The following is a 19,629-nucleotide window of genomic DNA, read 5'->3' as shown; positions in this document are numbered from 1 at the left end:
ATTATAAATCATATCTAGTCACTACACCTGTTTAGATAGTAACTCTGCTATATTAGGAGGTTTGATTAGACATTTATGTTGTACAGTACAAACCTCTCAAATCTACAGTCATTGATTTCATGGCCAGGTTTTACTAAGTAGTTTTTAATGATGGTTAAAAATAGCGAGCACATCTGCATTTACTTTAATTTCTCACCAGTAGCGATTTTGAAGGTTAATGTTTTTGAGCATTTTGAGAACCACTTTTATAAAGGAGCATTTGTTCATATGAAAAATAGATTTGAGAGGCTGGGTGCAGTGGCTCACACCTGCAATCCCAGCACTTTGAGAGGCTGAGGTGGGCAGATCATGAAGTCAGGAGATCGAGACCATTCTGGCTAACACGGTGAAACCCCGTCTCTACTAAAAATACAAAAAATTAGCTGGGTGTGGTGGCGGGCGCCTGTGGTCCCAGCTACTCGGGAGGCTGAGGCAGGAGAGTGGCGTGAACCCGGGAGGTGGAGCTTGCAGTGAGCTGAGATCGTGCCACTGCACTCCAGCCTGGGTGACAGAGCAAGACTGTCTCAAAAAGAAAAAAGAAAAGAAAAAGAAAAGAAAAATAGATTTGAGGTATACCTTACCTGCTGATTCCTTTGGGCTATTAGCTTTTATTCACCCTATAATAGTAAAAACTTAGATAAGGTTTAAAATCCTCCCAATGTGGTTTATAAAGTAACATGTTTACAATGCGACACAACAGTATAGTTCATTGACCTAAAGTTAATAATACGTTTGAAATTTTCTTCTTTATATATTTACTATTTAAGTAATGTGATTGTGGTGATAATAATAATAATAAATAGCCCTGACATTTATTAATAATTTATTATAGGCTATGTACTCTATTAAGTGCTTTACATTAATTATCTTACTCATGGAAAATCTGTTGAATCATATCTCAATGAGATCATTCCTATTTTTGACAAATCGTTAGCTGTATATATTTATGGGGTACAATGTGTTTTGACATGTGTACAATGTGTTGTGATTAAATCAAGCTAATTAAATTACCACCTTGTTACTTATTATTTTTGTGAGACATGAAATTTACTCTGTTATTTTGAAGTATATAGTCGGCTGGTATTGACTGTTGTCACCCTGGGGTGCAGTAAATCTCAAAACTTTTTTCTCAATTCTATCTAGAAACTTTATGCCTTTTGTTCATTCCTATTTTAATATATGTTTTATAGATGAAGAAACTGAAATATAGAGGACTTTAGTGACTTACCTGAAGTCACATAGCTTGTAAAATATGCAATCTTTTTTTTAGTCTCTGTGACCCAGCTATAGAACCTAAATTTTTTGTTTGTGTGTATGAAACCACTGCTGTAGGGCACAAAGGGAGCCTCACAGGAAAGAGCGATCTTACCAAGGGGCTGTCTTTATCATCACTCCCCGTTCTCTCACTGTACCCTCCTAATAATAAAAAAAAAAAGGCATTAATTGTTAGAACCACTACTAGCAGAAAGATGCTTACGGTTAGACCTGTACCTTTAGGTTTTCTAGATGCCATTCATTCTTCAAGACCCAGCTCAATTTCCATTTACAGTATTTCACAGTCTTTTAACATTTCTTCCAGTTTTTTCCCTTTTCTGAGTTCTCATAACAGTGCAGTATTTATTTTATACCTTCACTGACTTGCTTTTATGTAAAAGCATAATCTTTTATGCCTAGAATAAAATATCTTATCTTGCCTAGAATTGTAATGTTGGACAGGACCTTCAAGAATCAGATGAGTTTTCTCATTCTGCTAGGTTGAGTTACTTGAACAGTATCACCTCATTAAGTGTTTGCTGATTGCCAGAAACCTATTAACATTGCTCCTATCTCCTTATTCAATATGACATTATTCGTAATGTCCTTTTGACAACCTATAGATAGACCATTTCAAGTTCTTGTCAGTCCTCAGTTGTGCTAGTACAATAGTAGAAACTAGTGGGATAGCACTGAGCTCATTTAGATGTTTTAGGCAGGGCTGTACCAAACAAGCTGGGGAATATTTGAACAAATAGTTGAAATCAGAGTTTGAAAACAAAGCTCAAAATCATACATAGAATGTTAAATTAATAGCATTCAAGCCAGACCATTTAGGTGACTGAAATAAGTGTTTGAATCCCTGCTATGTACTGGACACAGTGTTGGGCATTTAAAATATCTTTACTAGCAGCAATTAAGGACTTTGTACTAATATCCAACATTGTGCAGTTCACATACATAGTTTTCCCCACAGAAGTACCCTTAAGAGCAAAAGAAAGTTACATACCCCTTAGGGGACCTGGGGATCAAAACCAAAGCAACCTTAAAACTGTGATTTTTCTTTGATGTCACCTCTTCTTGCAAAGAGTATATCCATGTTTATTTTACTATAAAATTTCTCTCCCAATTGTTCACAGTTCAGAGAGATTAATTACATCAGTCTATGAATTCAGGAGCACTTTGGCACACTTCAGGGTTCTCCTTGGATTGAGCATAACCCGATTTTGAGACATCAGGCTATGCTTCCTTGATCCCCTCAGTGGCCCTGTGGCGATGTCCAAGAGCAGACATGCTAAGTTGGGCTTTGTCTGACTTGTTACTGTTAATAAACGTTATGTAACAGTGTAGCACATTTACTTTTCTTTTTTCTTTGACTCCAAAATTTTTACAGCATTATATTTATCAACTCTTAGAAGGAGGTAGCTTTTCAGGTAATCTAAAGGCTGTTTTATCTTTTGCTTTGTAGAAATTTTTCTTTTAATGATACCCAGGTTAAGTTGCAATTTTGTTTCTCAAAGAGAGATCTTAAGAGCAGAGTTGTTACTAGCACAAAAAATCAAATAAAAACCGAGGTGGGTGGATCACGAGGTCGGGAGATCAAGACCATTCTGGCTAACACGGTGAAACCCCATCTCTACTAAAAATACAAAAAATTAGCTGGGCACGGTGGCGGGCACCTGTAGTCCCAGCTACTTGGGAGGTTGAGGCAGGAGAATGGCATGAACCCAAGAGGCGGAGCTTGCAGTGACCCGAGATCGTGCCACTGCACTCCAGACTGGGCGACAGAGGGGGACTCCGTCTGAAAAAAAAAAAAAAAAACAAAACGAAACAAAAAGAGTAGAGTTGTAAAACTCATTCATATGTGTAGTTTTTCTATCTTAGTCTTTTTTGATTTATTTTCTACATATATTTTGGTGTCACTGAAGTATCTCATTTTAGTGTGTTAATATTTTTTGTTATTGGGATTTATTTATTGAATTATTTGATTATATAGCATGCATTGTATGAGATGAAAAACCCCAAGATGATTTATTTTTTATTTTTCTTTTTCTTTCTTTCTTTTTTTTTTTTTTTTGAGACGGAGTCCCGCTCTGTCGCCCAGTCTGGAGTGCAGTGGTGCAGTCTCAGCTCACTGCAACCTCTGCCTCCCGGATTCAAGCGATTCTTCTGCCACAGCCTTCCGAGTAGCTGGGATTACAGGCATGCACCACTATGCCCCACTAAATTTTGTATTTTTAGTAGAGATGGGGTTTCGCCATGTTGTCCAGGCTGGTCTGGAATGCCTGACCTCAGGTAATCCACCTGCCTCAGCCTCCCACAGTGCTGGGATTACCAGCATGAACCATCGCACCCAGCCCCCAAGATTATTTTAAGTAACTCCTTGTTTTGGATTAGAAGTCTTCTAGGCTTTGGAGACATTTAATCATTGTGTATGGCTAGAATGATTCAGTTATGCAGAAATAAATAACATTTCATGGAGAGGTGTTATAGTGATATACAACTAAGAGTGGGTTTAAAATGTGGGTTTTAAAGTTAATGTTTCTTTAACTTAGTGTTTCTTTAACTTTTTAGGTTTGGTTTTACTTTATGTAGTAGTCTTTTTATTTTCGTAGATGGAACAAATCCAAATTGATAAAATAATGTTCTAATTTCAAATTTCTTTTTCAATTTTTAGTTGTTGACCTCCTCTACTGGAGAGACATTAAGAAGACTGGAGTGGTGTTTGGTGCCAGCCTATTCCTGCTGCTTTCATTGACAGTATTCAGCATTGTGAGTGTAACAGCCTACATTGCCTTGGCCCTGCTCTCTGTGACCATCAGCTTTAGGATATACAGGGGTGTGATCCAAGCTATCCAGAAATCAGATGAAGGCCACCCATTCAGGTGAGATGTCTGGAAAACAAGGCATGCATTGGCAATAGTGTAAACAGGATTAATATTAAGACTTCATCTACTGTCTGTAGAGTTACAAGCATGCACTTTTTTCTTAAAGATAATTGCAGATATTTGCTTAAGCTATACCAAAAACATCTGCTTTTGAGATTTTCAAAAAGTCATTTCAAAGGCTCATGATGGAGGAGACTGTTTACGTATCATTAAACTAACTCTACTACTTGTTAGGAATATTTATTAGAGTTAGGCATTGGTTGTCTTACTTTAATGAGTGTTGTGTCTTTTTAACATGGGTAGGTTTGGTGAGGGTTATATAGTCTTTATTGTTTACTTTTTATGTTGTCTGATAACATCCTTTCTGATATTCGTATCTTTCTAGTAGTATGCTGATATTTTTCTGTTGTGCTTTTCTTTATGTATTTTCTTTATCTAGTTTCTTAAGGCATTACTTTTTAATTATTTTTTGGAGAGCTTTATTTCAGCATCTCCTTGTCTCCTAACTATCATCTTCTACCCTTACTTTCACAAGTATACTATAGCATTATATAGTTGCTATCGAGACACACCTCAGCTTGAGTCTTCTGCCCTCACCTCATACTCTGCATGTTTTTCCTCCTCTTTTTTAATTGACATATAATTCATATACCATAAAACTCATTGGTTTTTAATATATTCACAGGATTCTACAACCATCACTATTTTCATCACACAAAAAGAAACTTCCTACTTATTAACAGTTCAACTCCCCAACCAACGCCCAACGACCACTAGTTCACCACGTTTTTAAATGAATTTTTTTCCTCAAACTTGTTAATTTCTATCCGTAACACCACTACCATGCTAGTTTTCAGGCTCCTGTTTTGATGTTATGTTTGTTTTCATCTCATGTAAAGAAAATCACTAAATATTGTTAAGAAAATCACAAAATTTTGTTCTTTTCCACTGCTTCCTCAGTCTACCAGGAGCCTCTAAAGCAAAGCCATGGCCAAATTCAGTCTGCTGCCTGCTTTTGTAAATAAAGTTTGTTGGAACGCAGCCATGCTCATTCATTTAGCTGGTTTCATACTGTAATAGCAGAATTCAGTAGTTGTAACAGAGACCATATGAACATGAAAGCCTAAAATGCTTAACTATCTGGCCCTTTACAGAAAAAGTTTGCTGACCCCTAATTGGACTCCATTTGTTACCAGATTGACTTCTAGTTACCTTGGATTACTGCCGTTCTTACAGATGATGTCAGATTAATTTTTCTAGAAGTATCACTTTTTTTCTAAAGAGAAAAAAAAAAGAAAAGGCAGGGGCCCTCTTTAGACTGTAGGATGAAGTCCAGATGTCTTTGTCTTGTCTCTCGTTTATCCCTTCTAGAGTTTTGTACTCATGTTCTTGCTGCCTTCCTTAGCTCCCCAGATCCCTCAGTCATATTTTTTATTTGGTTCTGAGTTTGATTCAAGACCCAGCTCTTTGGAGGATTTCCTAACCCTGACCCCAAATGATCTGAGAATTCAGTTCCTACTGCATTAACTATGCCTTTGAAATGTTAATTGTTTTGCGTAAGGAGATCATTTTTCTTCAAATAGATTGCAATCATTTAAAAACTATTTCTAACTTGTTAGCTTGAAAGTAGGGGAAACAAAGAAAAAACTATTTCTGGCAAGGTAAATACCTGTTTGGGCATATGAGTATGTACCTACCTACAACATGATCCAGTTGATATTAATGGGGAACTTAAACGGATTTACATACTTTGAAAGAAGAGACCTACTAAATTATTTTGCTTATTGTAAAGACTGATGATTTTTTTCTGGCTTTCTCTTTTTGATGAAGTAATGACGTTATACAAGTTTGGGGGAGAGACCAACATTTATTGAATAGCTCTTATGTGTCTAACCTTTTATGTACATATTATTAATAAGTTTATTTTAAGTTTATGATAATTCTATGAGATAGGTGGTATCACTCCATTTTACAGGGTGGCGGGAAAAACTTGGAATTCAGTAACTTGAGATTGTAGTTTCAAAATGGCAGAGCCAGCCAGATGTGTTGGCTCATGCCTGTCATACTAGTGCTTTGGGATCCTAAGTCAGGAGGGTTGCTTGAAGCCAGGAGTTTGAGACCACCCTGAACAACATAGTGAGACCACCATCTCTACAAAAAATTAAAAATTAGCTAGGTGTGGTGATGCATACCAGTAGTCCCAGCTATTCAGGCAGCTGAGCTGAGAAAATTGCTAGAACCCAGGAGTTAAAGGCTGCAGTGAGCTGTGATCATGACACTGTACTCCAGCCTAGGCAATAGAACGAGACTCTTTCTCCAAAAAAAAAAAAAAAAAAAAAGGCTGAGTCATATTGTTATCAAGCCACAAATGATAAAGAAGTATGATTTTTAATTAGTTATGCTGAAATATGTAAAAATATTGTCAAGCCAAAACTTCTATATTTTCTATAGTTCCAATTTTACACATCGATTTTTGAGGTTTTTGGAAAGTATTAGTGATTTATTTCCTTCTTAGAAACACTTTATTCATTTTTTAAACTTTCTTCAAAGAGATGGGTCTCACTTTATTGCCCAGGCTAGTCTCGAACTCCTGGGCTTAAGCAATCCTCCTGCCTCAATGTCCCAAGTAGCTGGGACTACAGGCATGCACTACCATGCCTGGCTAGAAACACTTTTATTCTTAAAAGTCCTTTTATAGTCATTATAAAGTAAATTTAGCCAACATACCAGTTTAAGCTTATTGGACAGTTTTTCCTAGTTCCCCTTAATCACACTAGTAAAGGTGATATTATGTGGTTTGTATCTAATATCTGTGGTTACTGAAAGAGTGATGAAGAGTGCTGGCCTTGTATTAATATCACATAAATGTCAGTTGAATTAATGTAGATATCTACAGGATGTCATTGATGGGGAGTGCTGTCTTTGTGCCTTCTGGTTAGGCATCTTGTCTTTAGCAAGAACCAGCAACAGTGGTACAAAGAAGCAGAATTCCAACCAGGATTTTATCAGCCACTTTCTTATATTTCTCAAATTTGGGTAAACAAGTAATTGTTGGTTTAAATATCAGTGTGAATCTTTGAGTATTTTTCACTTGATATTAATAATTCAGTTTTTTGTTAATAATTGTCTAACAGTGTATTAGACCATGTATTAGTAAAGATACATTCCTGGTCCATAACAGTTTATACTCTAGTAGGAAAAATATACAAGTATACGTGTGTCTATATTTCAGAGCTGAATCCAGTAAATACTATAAGACTAACACAAAAGAAAGCATTGTTAGAATTATACAGGAGTGAGAGATAACATCAGGGTTTTATGAGAGAGATTGTCAGATGAGGCCCCATGTATGAGTGAGACTTGAGATTGGGCTAACTGGCTAAATAAGGTATCACCAGAGGTAAGAGAGCATTGCGGATTGGGAAAACCATATGATTAATAAAGGCTACATTAAGGTTAAAAAATATTTAGTGAATGACTCATTTCTGACTGCAACATAAAGTGTAGTTGGAAGTAAGGTTGGAAAGATTCAGGAGGATGTCCCTGGTTGAAAAGTTGGAGTCATAGAATCACAGAATGTTCGAGCCTGAAGGAACTGAGGAAAGTCTCTCAAATTTACAGAGTTGGAGCACTTACCCAGAGAAGTTAAATGCCTTTTGCAATGTTGTATAGCTAGGTAGTGGCAGGTTTTCTAACTCCTGCCTGAGTTCAGCCTAGACAGCACTATCTAGGATAGCTCACGTAAGGTTAATCTGGCATTGACTGACAGAATGGATTTGGATGGAGGCAGATCAAAGATTTGTTTGGAGAGCGATAGAATATTCCAGTTCATAAATAGTAAGCACTTAAAATAGAGTGATGGCACTGTGAATAAAACCCAGAAAACATATTTGGGGCATGTTGCAGAGGTAAAACTCTATGGGACAAGGAGTTGTCTAAGATGTTATTTCCAGTGTAAGAAACTGGCCTCCTCAGACATGGGGAGGTTATGAGGACTACTTCCAGCAGATACGAGAGAACACTCAGCACTTCTGAGTCGGTTATACTCTGCCAAGATAAAATGGCGTCTTTGAAACAATAATGAAACTGTTCCTTACATTCCTGTGGACTTGGCTTTTTCCCCAGTATAGTATTTTTATGTATTTATTTATTACCAATACAATATTTTTAAATTTCACAATTTTAGCCATCTCAGAATGGATTAAAGCATCTAGATGACGTAACTCTTAGGTTTTGCTAGGATTGCCACTGTGCTTTTGGCAGCCACTTGACAATCTGGTTCTTGACATATTGAGCAATTTCCCCTAAAGGTTAGTCTGAGAGAGTTAAGGATTTGGAAATGAAAAATATCTTTTTTAGGAAAACTTGATGAGACAACATAGTGTCAACTTTAAGAAAAAAAAAAACAAACCCATAGTCATAACTACCATTTATTGAGTGCATCCTTGTGCCCAGTTACATTAGGCACTTTTCTCATTGAATTCTTGTGATAATCTCCACTTTATAAATGAGGAAACTAAGTTTAGAGGGAAGAATAACTTTGCAAAATTACCTAGCCAGGTAAGTGGCAGAGCATCGGATTCAAGCCTAGATCAGTCTGGCTTCAAAGTGTATGCTTTTTCTGTGCTAGTCAGCAGACAGTGCATGTCAAGGAAATACCCCTTACTGCTGAGTTTTTATAGTGCCCTTAATTTGGAAACAGTTGGCTTTCACAGTAGAATATTTTCTTAATTTCTTACAGATATATAATTTCTGATTGACATTTTGGGGAAAATTACTTCAATTAGTGACAATTGTGATGTGTTTTGCTTTCTAGGGCATATCTGGAATCTGAAGTTGCTATATCTGAGGAGTTGGTTCAGAAGTACAGTAATTCTGCTCTTGGTCATGTGAACTGCACGATAAAGGAACTCAGGCGCCTCTTCTTAGTTGATGATTTAGTTGATTCTCTGAAGGTAAGTTTATTTTGCCTTTCATTTTTGATGTAGTCAGAATTTAGTATCAAAAGAGTTGAGTGTAAAATTGCATTTTTCTATATTCAAGTAAATGATAAATATTAATTAAATCACACGGCTAGAAACTTGTGTTTTAAAATTCAGAATCCAATCAAATAAGGATGAGCAAGTGCTATTCCTTTTTTTTTTTTTTTTGGTCATACTTAATACAGGAGAGTCCTGTATTCCTTTTTAAAGGAGAATAAGTTTTAAATCATACTTTTGGGCCGGGCACATGGTGGCTCACGCCTGTAATCCTAACACTTTGGGAGACCAAGGCGGGCAGATCACCTGAGGTCAGGAGTTCGAGACCAGCCTGACCAGCATGGAGAAACCTTGTCTCTACTAAAAATACAAAATTAGCTGGGCGTGATGGTGCATGCCTGTAATCCCAGCTACTCAGCAAGCTGAGGCAGGAGAATCTCTTGAACCTGGGAGGCAGAGGTTTTGGTGAGTTGAGATCGTGCCATTGCATTCCAGCCTGGGCAACAAGAGCAAAATTCTGTCTCAAAAAAAATTTTTTTGTTTTTTATATATATATCATACTTCTGGAAATCATGAAGATTAAAAGGAAGAGGAAATTAAAGGGAATTTTGACTATAAGCATAAAGAGCGTCTAATGCCAGTTTTAATACCAGATGTGATTTATTCATTCTGACTTTTACAGTCCAGCACTTAGTTTCTTATCTTATATGTGATTCATACATACATGAAAGCTATTTCATATCTTGGACTCTTTCTTATTCTAGATAAGATTTAATAATTCTGAAACACCTCAACTGATCTTCAATTGGTCATCATTGGAAGTTTTTCTTTAGTTTGGGATCTTGCTACATAAGCAGCTGTTAAGAGTCTCACCTTGCAAATAAACTCTCCCGGAGTTCTGCTTGACGAAACAGGCACTAAACCACAGTTGTGTAATTTAATTAATCCTGAAGCACTGGACCTGTAGTGCTTTTCTTTTTCATAGAACTTGGCATTTGTGTTTTATATGCTGTTGCCTGTGACTCTGCAGAATACAGGCAGACTTGTTTCCAATCTAAGCCTGGACAGAAATGTAGTGGTGGTAATTCTCATAATTTTTCATTTTTCATTTCCAAGAGAAATGTTCTGGTTCATTTTTATCATACATGCTAAGGATATAGTAGCAATAAGGGGGTGACTAGGCCTTTAGACTCAGAAAAACAATTTCTGAACTGGTCAGAATAGGTGTAAGTGCTTGAAGTGCTTTTATTAAAAAAAAATTTTTAGCCTTTATAACCTGGTAGTTGATACATTATTTTCAATTCTTTGCAGTCTCTGGGATTATAGGCATGAGCCACCATGCCCAGCCGCATCTCTTATTTTATTTATGACTTGGAACTTAAGTTACATCCTAATAACCTCAAGGATAAATAATGTAGTTTCCTTTTATTACTTATCTCTTTCATATAGAGTGGTTGCATTTAGTGACTAAATCTGTAGTGATGTTTTAAAATGATCTGATGTCAGTCTGTAAATAAAAAGATTATGGTTATGTTGTTTGGCATGTTTGATTAGTTTCAAAAGAGATCAAGTAAAAATATTTTGGAGCAAATGAAATAGAACCTTGTACATACAGCCTAGAGGAAGCCAGTTCCTATTCATGTATTATTACCTTCTGTATGTAGCTGACTTTTAAGGTAGAACATGTGTGAAAAGTGATTGAGAAGGAGGTACTGATGCCGTTTAAGACGGATGGTTTGTGGATAGGAATTGACTGAGAATAAACACTGTCTATAGGTAGTAATTCAGAGCTTCTAACAGCAAAGGACCATTTCTGAATTTAACAGTCAAAGATCGGTGGGGGAGAGAGGTGACTTCAAAGAAAAGCCTGGTGAGCTTAGGAGAGGAGAGATGGTTGTTGTTTTTATGGATTCAATAAAGATGGCAACAGAGATACACCAAAAGTCATCCTCCATGTTTGCACAGTGTAGCAGTGAAGGCAGCTATATGTCTACAGTTATAACATTTTTCTTGAGAGAAATGTCATTCTTGAATAAATCTATTTTTTTAAATTGATGTGTGAATGATGCATTATGCTCTAGTTTTCTGAGTTTGAGTATAAAGTTTCCACTTGTCTTTAATCAAAAGAAAACTTACTCTTTCAGAGAAAATTTTCATCCATACGCAGTCCAATGTGTAGATACTTATGTAGGTATAGAAATATTTGTCAAAGGCAGGAGGAGAGAAAAAAATGTTAGAAAGGGGCTGATGAGATCTTAAGAAACGTTTTAAATCTCTGTTTTGCACAGGTATTTGAGAATTGAATATGAGGACTTTTTAAAATAAGTTTTGAGAAATAATTTCTTTGTTAAATCTTATCTTTTAATTTCTTTCGAAAACTACATTTTTTTATAAAAGCAGTTATGTTATTTAGGAGGAAGCTAGCATAAATGAGAGAAATCAAACTTGATAAGTGCTCACATTGAGTGACTGCTAATTTGAAAGTAACAAAGTGACACATGATGAGATAGATTTCCTTTCTGGAACGCTTGTTGTTTCTTAACAACTTGTTGAAAAAAAGGACTTTGATTAAAATTTGATTTCTCCTTAAGGATTAGCAATACTTTAAAAAGAAAAGCGAAGAAAAACATACTTGATTGGTTTCCCTGAGTCGTGTTTTTGGCAAGCCCAGACCTCAAGGTATGGTGACTTCCCCAGATTGCAGTTCATTTAGGACTGCAAATAAATAACAGTTGCTTCATCATGTTAGCACTTAAAATGAACCTGGCATTTAGATCTCAAAATCTAGAGGCAAATGAATAAGGCAGGGAATCTGTCCTTTTCTCCTCATGAAAAGTGATGGGTATGAAGCCCTTGGTGATTCCGGTACACACTCTGATCGTGTACACGAAAGGTTTTCCTTGATAACCCTTGTGATTTTGCCACACAAGAATTTAGCCGAACGCTTTCTTAATGTCATTGTATATGAGTAGTACAGATTCCATCTGTTTGTTCCCGTTGAATATGAGGGTACTACAGAAATACTGAATACTTCCTCAAGCTGAAAAAGGAAGCTGATAAAAAAAAACATAACTTTGCCTTTTTATAAAAATGCTTGATAGGGATGACCTTTCTAGAGAGAGTTCTATGTATGGCCACACTTACCCCCCCAGTTTTTGTTTATATAGAGAGCATTTTAAAAGAAAAAGGTTTTCCTGGCCATGCACAGTAGCTCATGCCTGTACTCCCAGTACTTTGGGAGGCCAAGGCGGAAGGATTGCTTGAGGCCAGGAGTTTGAGACCAGCCTGGGCAACATTGTGAGACTCTGTTCTATAAAAAGATACTAAAAAATCAGCCAGCTATGGCAGCCCATGCCTGTAGTCCCTGCTACTTGGGAGGCTGAGGCAAGAGAACCTCTTGAGTGAGCCCAGGAGGTGGAGGATGTAGTGAGCCATGATCATACCACTGCATTCCAGCCAGGATGACAGAGTGAGACCCTTGTCTCCTTAAAAAAAAAAAAAAAAAAAAAAAAAAAAAAAATTATTAAAATCTTAATCTTAAGTTCCTTAATAGTGGATTGTATTACTTTTTGACTTTTAGCCACAAAAACTGATAGGGAATGTTAAATTCTCTAGCCCGAAAGCAAGCAAAAAAATGTGTTTTTCCAATTCCCATTCTTTTTTTACTTTTTCAACATAAGGAAAAATGTATTTACCTTGTTTAAAAGGATTTATTTTAATGCCTTATAGTCAGATTTTAAATTTGTGGGAAGTTTGCTAATAGCCCCAGTCTCTCCAGTTTAGATGAATGTTTTATTTAAATAACAGTGAGTTTTTAAAAATTTATAGGAAGCAACTTTTTATTGGAATTACATTGATTTTATGATTCATAGCTAGGAAAATGGAAACCATCTTAATTTCAGGAAAATGTAGTAGAAATTATTCTCATTTCTAAATTTTTGTCATTTAGAAAAGACATTTTTATCAAGCTGTGTTTACAAAATAAGTTTTTAAACAACAGTTTGAAAGAAGTATCTCTATAACTCATTGTCTTCATAAATGCAAGATCTGTTGTGTGCCCTCAAATTTATATCTACATTTTTAGATTCTGGGTCACAATTATCACTAGTTCTTTTTTTTTTTTTTTCCTGGAGATGGGGTCTCACTTTGTCACCTAGGCTGGAGGGCTGTGGTACGATCTTGGCTCACTGCAGCCTTTGCCTCCCGGGTTCAAGTGATTATCCTGCTTCAGCCTCCTGAGTAGCTGGGACTACAGGCGTCCGCCATCACGCCCAACTAATTTTTGTATTTTTAGTAGAGATGGGGTTTTGCCAAGTTGGCCAGGCTGGTCTCAAACTCCTGACCTCGGGTGATCTGCCTGCCTTGGCCTCCCAAAGTGCTGGAATTATAGGTGTGAGCCACCATGCCCAGCCTACAACTATGACTATTTCTATTTGAAACCATCTTCCTCAGAAATTGAAATTTTAGAGCCACTCTTGCTAGCGTGTGAAACCTTTTCCTTGCTTATTGCCTTTTGGAGGGGGCAGTGAAGGAGGAGCCTGGCCTTTCAAAATGTGATCAAAGAAATAACCAAACTCCAGGGCTCATTCATCCTTTTATAAACGCCAGTGTGAAATGATGGGCATCCGTGTGCCTGGTCCAAGTTTTCTGGTGGTTGACTTCGGTGAATAAAAAGAAGACATGTTCTGCAGAGTTCTCCTTTTAAATTCTTGTGTAATGTTCCATTTGTTTTGCTCCTTTGCAATTAACTACAAACTTCTAAGTCCTAGAAAAGATTTCAAGTATTTATAGAGTGAGCAGCGACCAGTTTTCTAGTCAAATAGTATGGCAAAAATCACTGTTTTAAACATCTGTGGCATGAAACCATAAACCCTCCCTACCCCCACTTCACACCCCCAATTATGAAAGAACAGCATATGACAGTGCCTACTGGGCTCAGCTTTTGGGCTAATTGAATATGCCTCTGAGCCTTCTTAGCGGGTTCCTGTCTTTTGAAACCTCAAATCCCAAAAAGCTGTCTAATAATTTGACTTTTGAAGGGACTAAGACCAGGTGTTTTCAGCAGAGGGTCTTACTTTCCTGTAATTGAGGCAACTATAATGCTCCAGAATACAATCTTAAATCTGAAAGTGAGGGGAAGCAAAAAAAACGGCCTGAGCTCCAGAAATAGCTGACCCAAAAGAACACAAAATCTAGCTCTCACGCTCATAGATAGGCAGCTGTTAACATTCACATTTTGACAGCTTCCTTTCAGGTTCCTTGACCTCTCAGAAAAATTAGAAGGAAATGGGCTGGGGATGTAGAGACAGTCCAAACAATACCAACTAATGAATGAATCTGAAGGAGACAGAAGGGCAAGTAGAATTTAGAGTTTGAGAATGCAGAAAAGTTTTGAAATGGTCAGAACTGCCAGAGTAATTTCTGAGATCGTATTAAGCACTCTCCCACCATTTGCCTTAAAGATGTCCCCTTCCCCCAAATTGAAACATCAGAAATCTGCAGAGCTCTTTCATTAGGTGTGTGATACACAGTGAATTTAATTCTCTTATTGCCCGGGAAGAAAGATAAACCAGACATGGCCCTTACCCCTTTTCAGTAAGTATTTGTTAGATCTTCATTACATTTTGGGCCTCCTTCCTCCAGTCTCGTTACTGTGCAAAAGGGAGATAAACTTTGACCTCTTCAGTTAATAAGTATTGGCTATAATGTTGCAAAGTATTTGCCATGGAATTGCGTAGAATTTGTAAGTCCAAAATGAGAGCAGCCTGTTTGCTTCTTTAAAGTGGTGTTTATTGACCTTATTCCTGCCATGTTACAAATCCATCATTTGTGGTGGATTCCCATTAATAATGGTTACTCTCTAGGTTAGTTCTTGCTGCCACCCATTTCTCTCCAGATGGTGTGTTCCCTGGATACACTTAACCGCTCTTTTTGTTTTGGGCCCCTGAAGTTTCAGTTTTCTCAACATAGCTGCAACATTTAAAAATTAAGTGATAGAACACAAAAGTGTACATTTCTGGCAACACTGGCTTGGAATATTTGCATGGTGACAGCATATGGAGCAGGGCTGTTGTAAGTACCCCTTTGAGAGGAAGAATGCATATCACTGTGTGCCTCAATTCTCTCCCAGCCCCTCACATACATGTATGTCACTTGTCTGGCCCTAAGGACATTTGAGACCTCCCTCTGTTTTTCTCTTTGCCTCGGAATAGCCTGGCTTTTAGGAAGTGTTCTCAAAGAGGCAAGTGACATTTGAGCCCCTTCAGTGGCTCAGGTGTGAAGTCTTGGGCTTTTCTCCTATGGACTTGGAGTGAAGCCTTGTCAGTGACTGTAATGACCAACTGAGGACTTATTTTAGTTTGTGTTTGTTACTATCTTCTGTCATGTTAAGGGCATCTTTGTTGCTAAAGCAATTTCTTCTAAAATGTGGAAGGTCAACACTTTTCCCTTTACACTTATGGACAGTGATGGATAAAAATATCTCCCTTGCTCTATAGTAAACTTGCTCAAGTGCAAAAGTTATATTTAGCTTCAGCAATAGGAGTCTGTAAAACTGTGTGAGAGAAAAGCCTTACTAACTGAAGTCATCCTTCAAACCTTTCTACCAGGGGTTCCAATAGCAATTGCTAAGAATAGGACAGCTTAAAATTTTTTTTTTCAATTGACAGATATTAAGAATGCCTGATATTTACTGACTTGAACATTAGTTAAATTCAGTTAGGGTGACCAGTGTTGCTATTTGTAGAACTGTTGCTTTGTAGAGTCATCCAAAGTGTCTTCCTAAGCTGTTACAAGTATGCTTACTAATGTTTGACTCCTTAATGCTCAGTAAGCATTCAGAGTTCATTTAATACATGGAGAAAGATATGCTTTAGATCAAGGGTTAGCAAACCACTGCTTGTTTGAGCCATGGTCTGTTTTTTATAGTGTGGGAGCTAAGAGTGGGTGGTGTACATTTTTAAAGGGTTATAAGATAACAACAAAGAATAATATGAGATACAAACCCTATGTGGCCCATAAAACCTGAAATTTTACTGTAGTTCTTCACAGAGAAAGTTTGCTGATCCCTGCTTTAGATAATGGGGGTGCTCTACTACTCCCCTTTTCATTTATACTGTTATGTAAGCCTAAATAATCACTGTAGATGGTGGCATCGTGTTGTTTACCTACGAAATAGGTCAGAGTGATTGCCAGACATATACATGAAGGCCTTGAATTAGAAAGCAAAGGAACTGATAATGAGCAATGTTTAACAAAATTCAGACTAACTTTGTGCCTGATCCTTCAAAGGCTGGAAGTGATATTTTTGGTACCTGAAACATAATTTCCCAGATAAGTACTCTTTGCCGAGTTATTGCTTATCAACTGTCTGAGATAGTAATGTGTGAATTATTCAGCTCATGTATCTTCAAGCACTCAACTAGTTAGTACTTTGAAATCAGTTCTAATAGACAATTCTCATACTACCGTTCTAGTCTTCCCATTTAAAAGCTAAATGCTGTTAGTGCTGGAGGGGTAAGATGTACCCTTGGTATATTTTCTGATCTCAGCAGAATCAACTACTTGGTAGTGTAGTCCAGAGAAAATGGGTCAAATCTATTATTTCAGGATTCTGAAATTCATAATTGAGACTGGCGACTTAAAAGTGAGCTCTTCATGGTACTTTACCCAGTCTTCAAGTTGTATGCCTCTTGTAGGTTGGCATTTAGATGGGATGCTTTTGAAAGCATAATTAAGAAACTTTACTTGAATTTTGTTTATAATGGGCTGTTATTTTCTTATAGTTTGCAGTGTTGATGTGGGTATTTACCTATGTTGGTGCCTTGTTTAATGGTCTGACGCTACTGATTTTGGGTAAGTCTACAAAGCCATTCGGATGAAAAATTGCTGGAAAAAAGATTGTGTGCCAGGAGAGCTTAGACATTTTAGTGGGGAATATTCTCACTGTATGAAAAGTAGAGGATGAAAGTTTGGGCTGGGCGCGGTAGCTCACACCTATAATCCCAGCACTTTGGGAGGCCGAGGCGGGCGAATCACCCGAGGCCAGGAGTTCGAGACCAGCCTAGCTAATATGGTGAAATCCCATTTCTACTAAAATTACAAAAAAATTAGCCGGGCGTGGTGGCGTGCACCTGAATCCCAGCTACTCAGGAGGCTGAGGCAGGAGAATCACTTGAGCCCAAGAGGTGGAGGTTGCAGTGAACTGAGATCGCGCCATTGCACTCCAGCTTGGGCAACAAGAGTGAAACGCCATCTCAAAAAAAAAAAAAAAAAAAAAAAAAAAAAAAAAAGTTTGAGGTTGTATTCCCTTTAAATAAGTTGGTGATACTGCTTCCCAGTTTATTGAAATGCTACCTTAGGTGCTGAAGACAGCTCCTACTAACAGTGATAAACCAGATAAAGGGTGGCCTTATATGATGGTGCAGTCATCAATCTAACCAGGGATACCTGTATTTTATGAAATCTGTGATATGATTTGAAGGTAGGAATGGTTCCTAGCTCTAATGAATAACTAACTGCAGCCTCACACCGTTCATTCACTCCTGGAGTGGCTCCTCAACAGCAGGTGCAGCCAGAGATCCTTGTTTGTATTTATTCATTAGCAACACTGCTTGGTTATCTTGAGGTGCCAGTTTCATAGTTTTTTGAGTGTTTATTTCTCCCAAATCATTCCAGTCTTTTTGAAAAGTTGTGTATTTCCCTTTTCAGCTCTCATTTCACTCTTCAGTGTTCCTGTTATTTATGAACGGCATCAGGTAATTTCCTAACTGCTGACTTCAGAATAGAGCACCCACTCTATTACATGGGATTTATGAATGTATTAGTGCCCATTTTCAGTGTCTTATAAAAATGAGAAATGTGATAGTTTCTTAAGCCTTTAGTTTGACACATAGTAGTGGTTAATAAGATTCTTTAGCAATGGTAATTAATAATTCCTTTATACCTCTCTTTCAGGCACAGATAGATCATTATCTAGGACTTGCAAATAAGAATATTAAAGATGCTATGGCTAAGTAAGTATTTAAAAATCTGCAAGTGTTTTTACTAGGATAAGGTGTGCTGGATTGTGAGAAGAGTATTTTCATATTGCAGGATAATGAGTAACGAATCTCTGTCAGACCTTAAGTGTGACTTCAGAGTTGCCAAAAAAGATTGTTTTTCTAACATTTGGACCATTCGTTTCTGGGTTTATTATGTGTTTAAGGCTTTGTTTAAATCTAATTCATGAGGCCAAGGTGGCAAAATTACAGTGTAGAATTAGGCAGCTTTAAGGATTTCGTTTCTTGTGTTAGCTGAATAACATACAAGCGGTTCTTGGAAGATGGTATGTTAAGCAGCAGCAAACAAAACTGATATTTACATTGACTTTTTCATTTTCAGAATCCAAGCAAAAATCCCTGGATTGAAGCGCAAAGCTGAATGAAAACAACACCCAAAATAATTACTAGGAGTTCATCTTTAAAGGGGATATTCATTTGAGTATACGGGGGAGGGTCAGGGAAGAACGAACCTTGACATTGCAGTGCAGTTTCACAGATCGTTGTTAGATCTTTATTTTTAGCCATGCACTGTTATGAGGGAAAATTACCTGTCTTGACTGCCATGTGTTCATCATCTAAGTATTGTAAGCTGCTATGTATGGATTTAAACCGTAATCATATCTTTTTCCTATCTGAGGCACTGGTGGAATAAAAAACTTGTATATTTTACTTTGTTGCAGGTAGTCTTGCTGCATCTTGGCAAGTTGCAGAGATGGTGGAGTTAGAAAAAAAAGCCCTTTTCAGTTTGTGCACTGTGTATGGTCCGTGTAGATTGATGCAGATTTTCTGAAATGAAATGTTTAGACGAGATCATACCAGTAAAGCAGGAATGGAAAAGCTTGCTTTTCTGGTATGTTCTAGGTGTATTGTGACTTTTACTGTTATATTAATTGCCAATATAAGTAAATATAGATTATATATATATAGTGTTTCACAAAGCTTAGACCTTTACCTTCCAGCCACCCCACAGTGCTTGATATTTCAGAGTCATTGGTTATACATGTATAGTTCCAAAGCACATAAGCTAGAAAAAGAAAATACATTTCTAGGAGCACTACCATCTGTTTTCAACATGAAATGCCACACACATAGAACTCCAACATAAATTTCATTGCACAGACTTCCTATAGTTAATTTTGTCACAAACTCAAATCTATGGACTGAATCTAATGCTTCCAAAAATGTTGTTTGCAAATATCAAACATTGTTATGCAAGAAATTACAAAATGAAGATTTATACCATTGTGGTTTAAGCTGTACTGAACTAAATCTGTGGAATGCATTGTGAACTGTAAAAGCAAAGTATCAATAAAGCTTATAGACTTAAAATGTGCTTTGGTATTTTCATTTCATGAAACGAAACTGCAGATTAAAAATGCACATAGTGGGTAGACTTTGCTTCAACCAGTGAATGGTAGCTTGTGCTTT

The 19,629-nt window shown here is 37.1% G+C and overlaps 1 protein-coding gene across 1 annotated transcript in view; it reads left to right on the top strand.

The window, feature by feature from the left end:
- RTN4 (reticulon 4) overlaps window positions 1-19,530 on the top strand; it is an 81,239-nt gene extending 61,709 nt beyond the window's left edge. Inside the window, 6 exon segments of the mRNA XM_030921644.1 lie at window positions 3,971-4,178; window positions 8,998-9,136; window positions 16,945-17,014; window positions 17,870-17,916; window positions 18,116-18,174; window positions 18,542-19,530. Coding sequence (XP_030777504.1) covers window positions 3,971-4,178; window positions 8,998-9,136; window positions 16,945-17,014; window positions 17,870-17,916; window positions 18,116-18,174; window positions 18,542-18,584 — 566 coding nt within the window. The 3' untranslated portion in view covers window positions 18,585-19,530.
- Window positions 19,531-19,629: the final 99 nt, after the last annotated feature.

The sequence above is a fragment of the Rhinopithecus roxellana genome, chromosome 17 (assembly GCF_007565055.1).
Source record: "Rhinopithecus roxellana isolate Shanxi Qingling chromosome 17, ASM756505v1, whole genome shotgun sequence".
In the NCBI taxonomy this organism is placed as follows: Eukaryota; Metazoa; Chordata; class Mammalia; order Primates; family Cercopithecidae; genus Rhinopithecus; species Rhinopithecus roxellana.
This window is presented reverse-complemented; position numbering and strand designations above follow the sequence as displayed.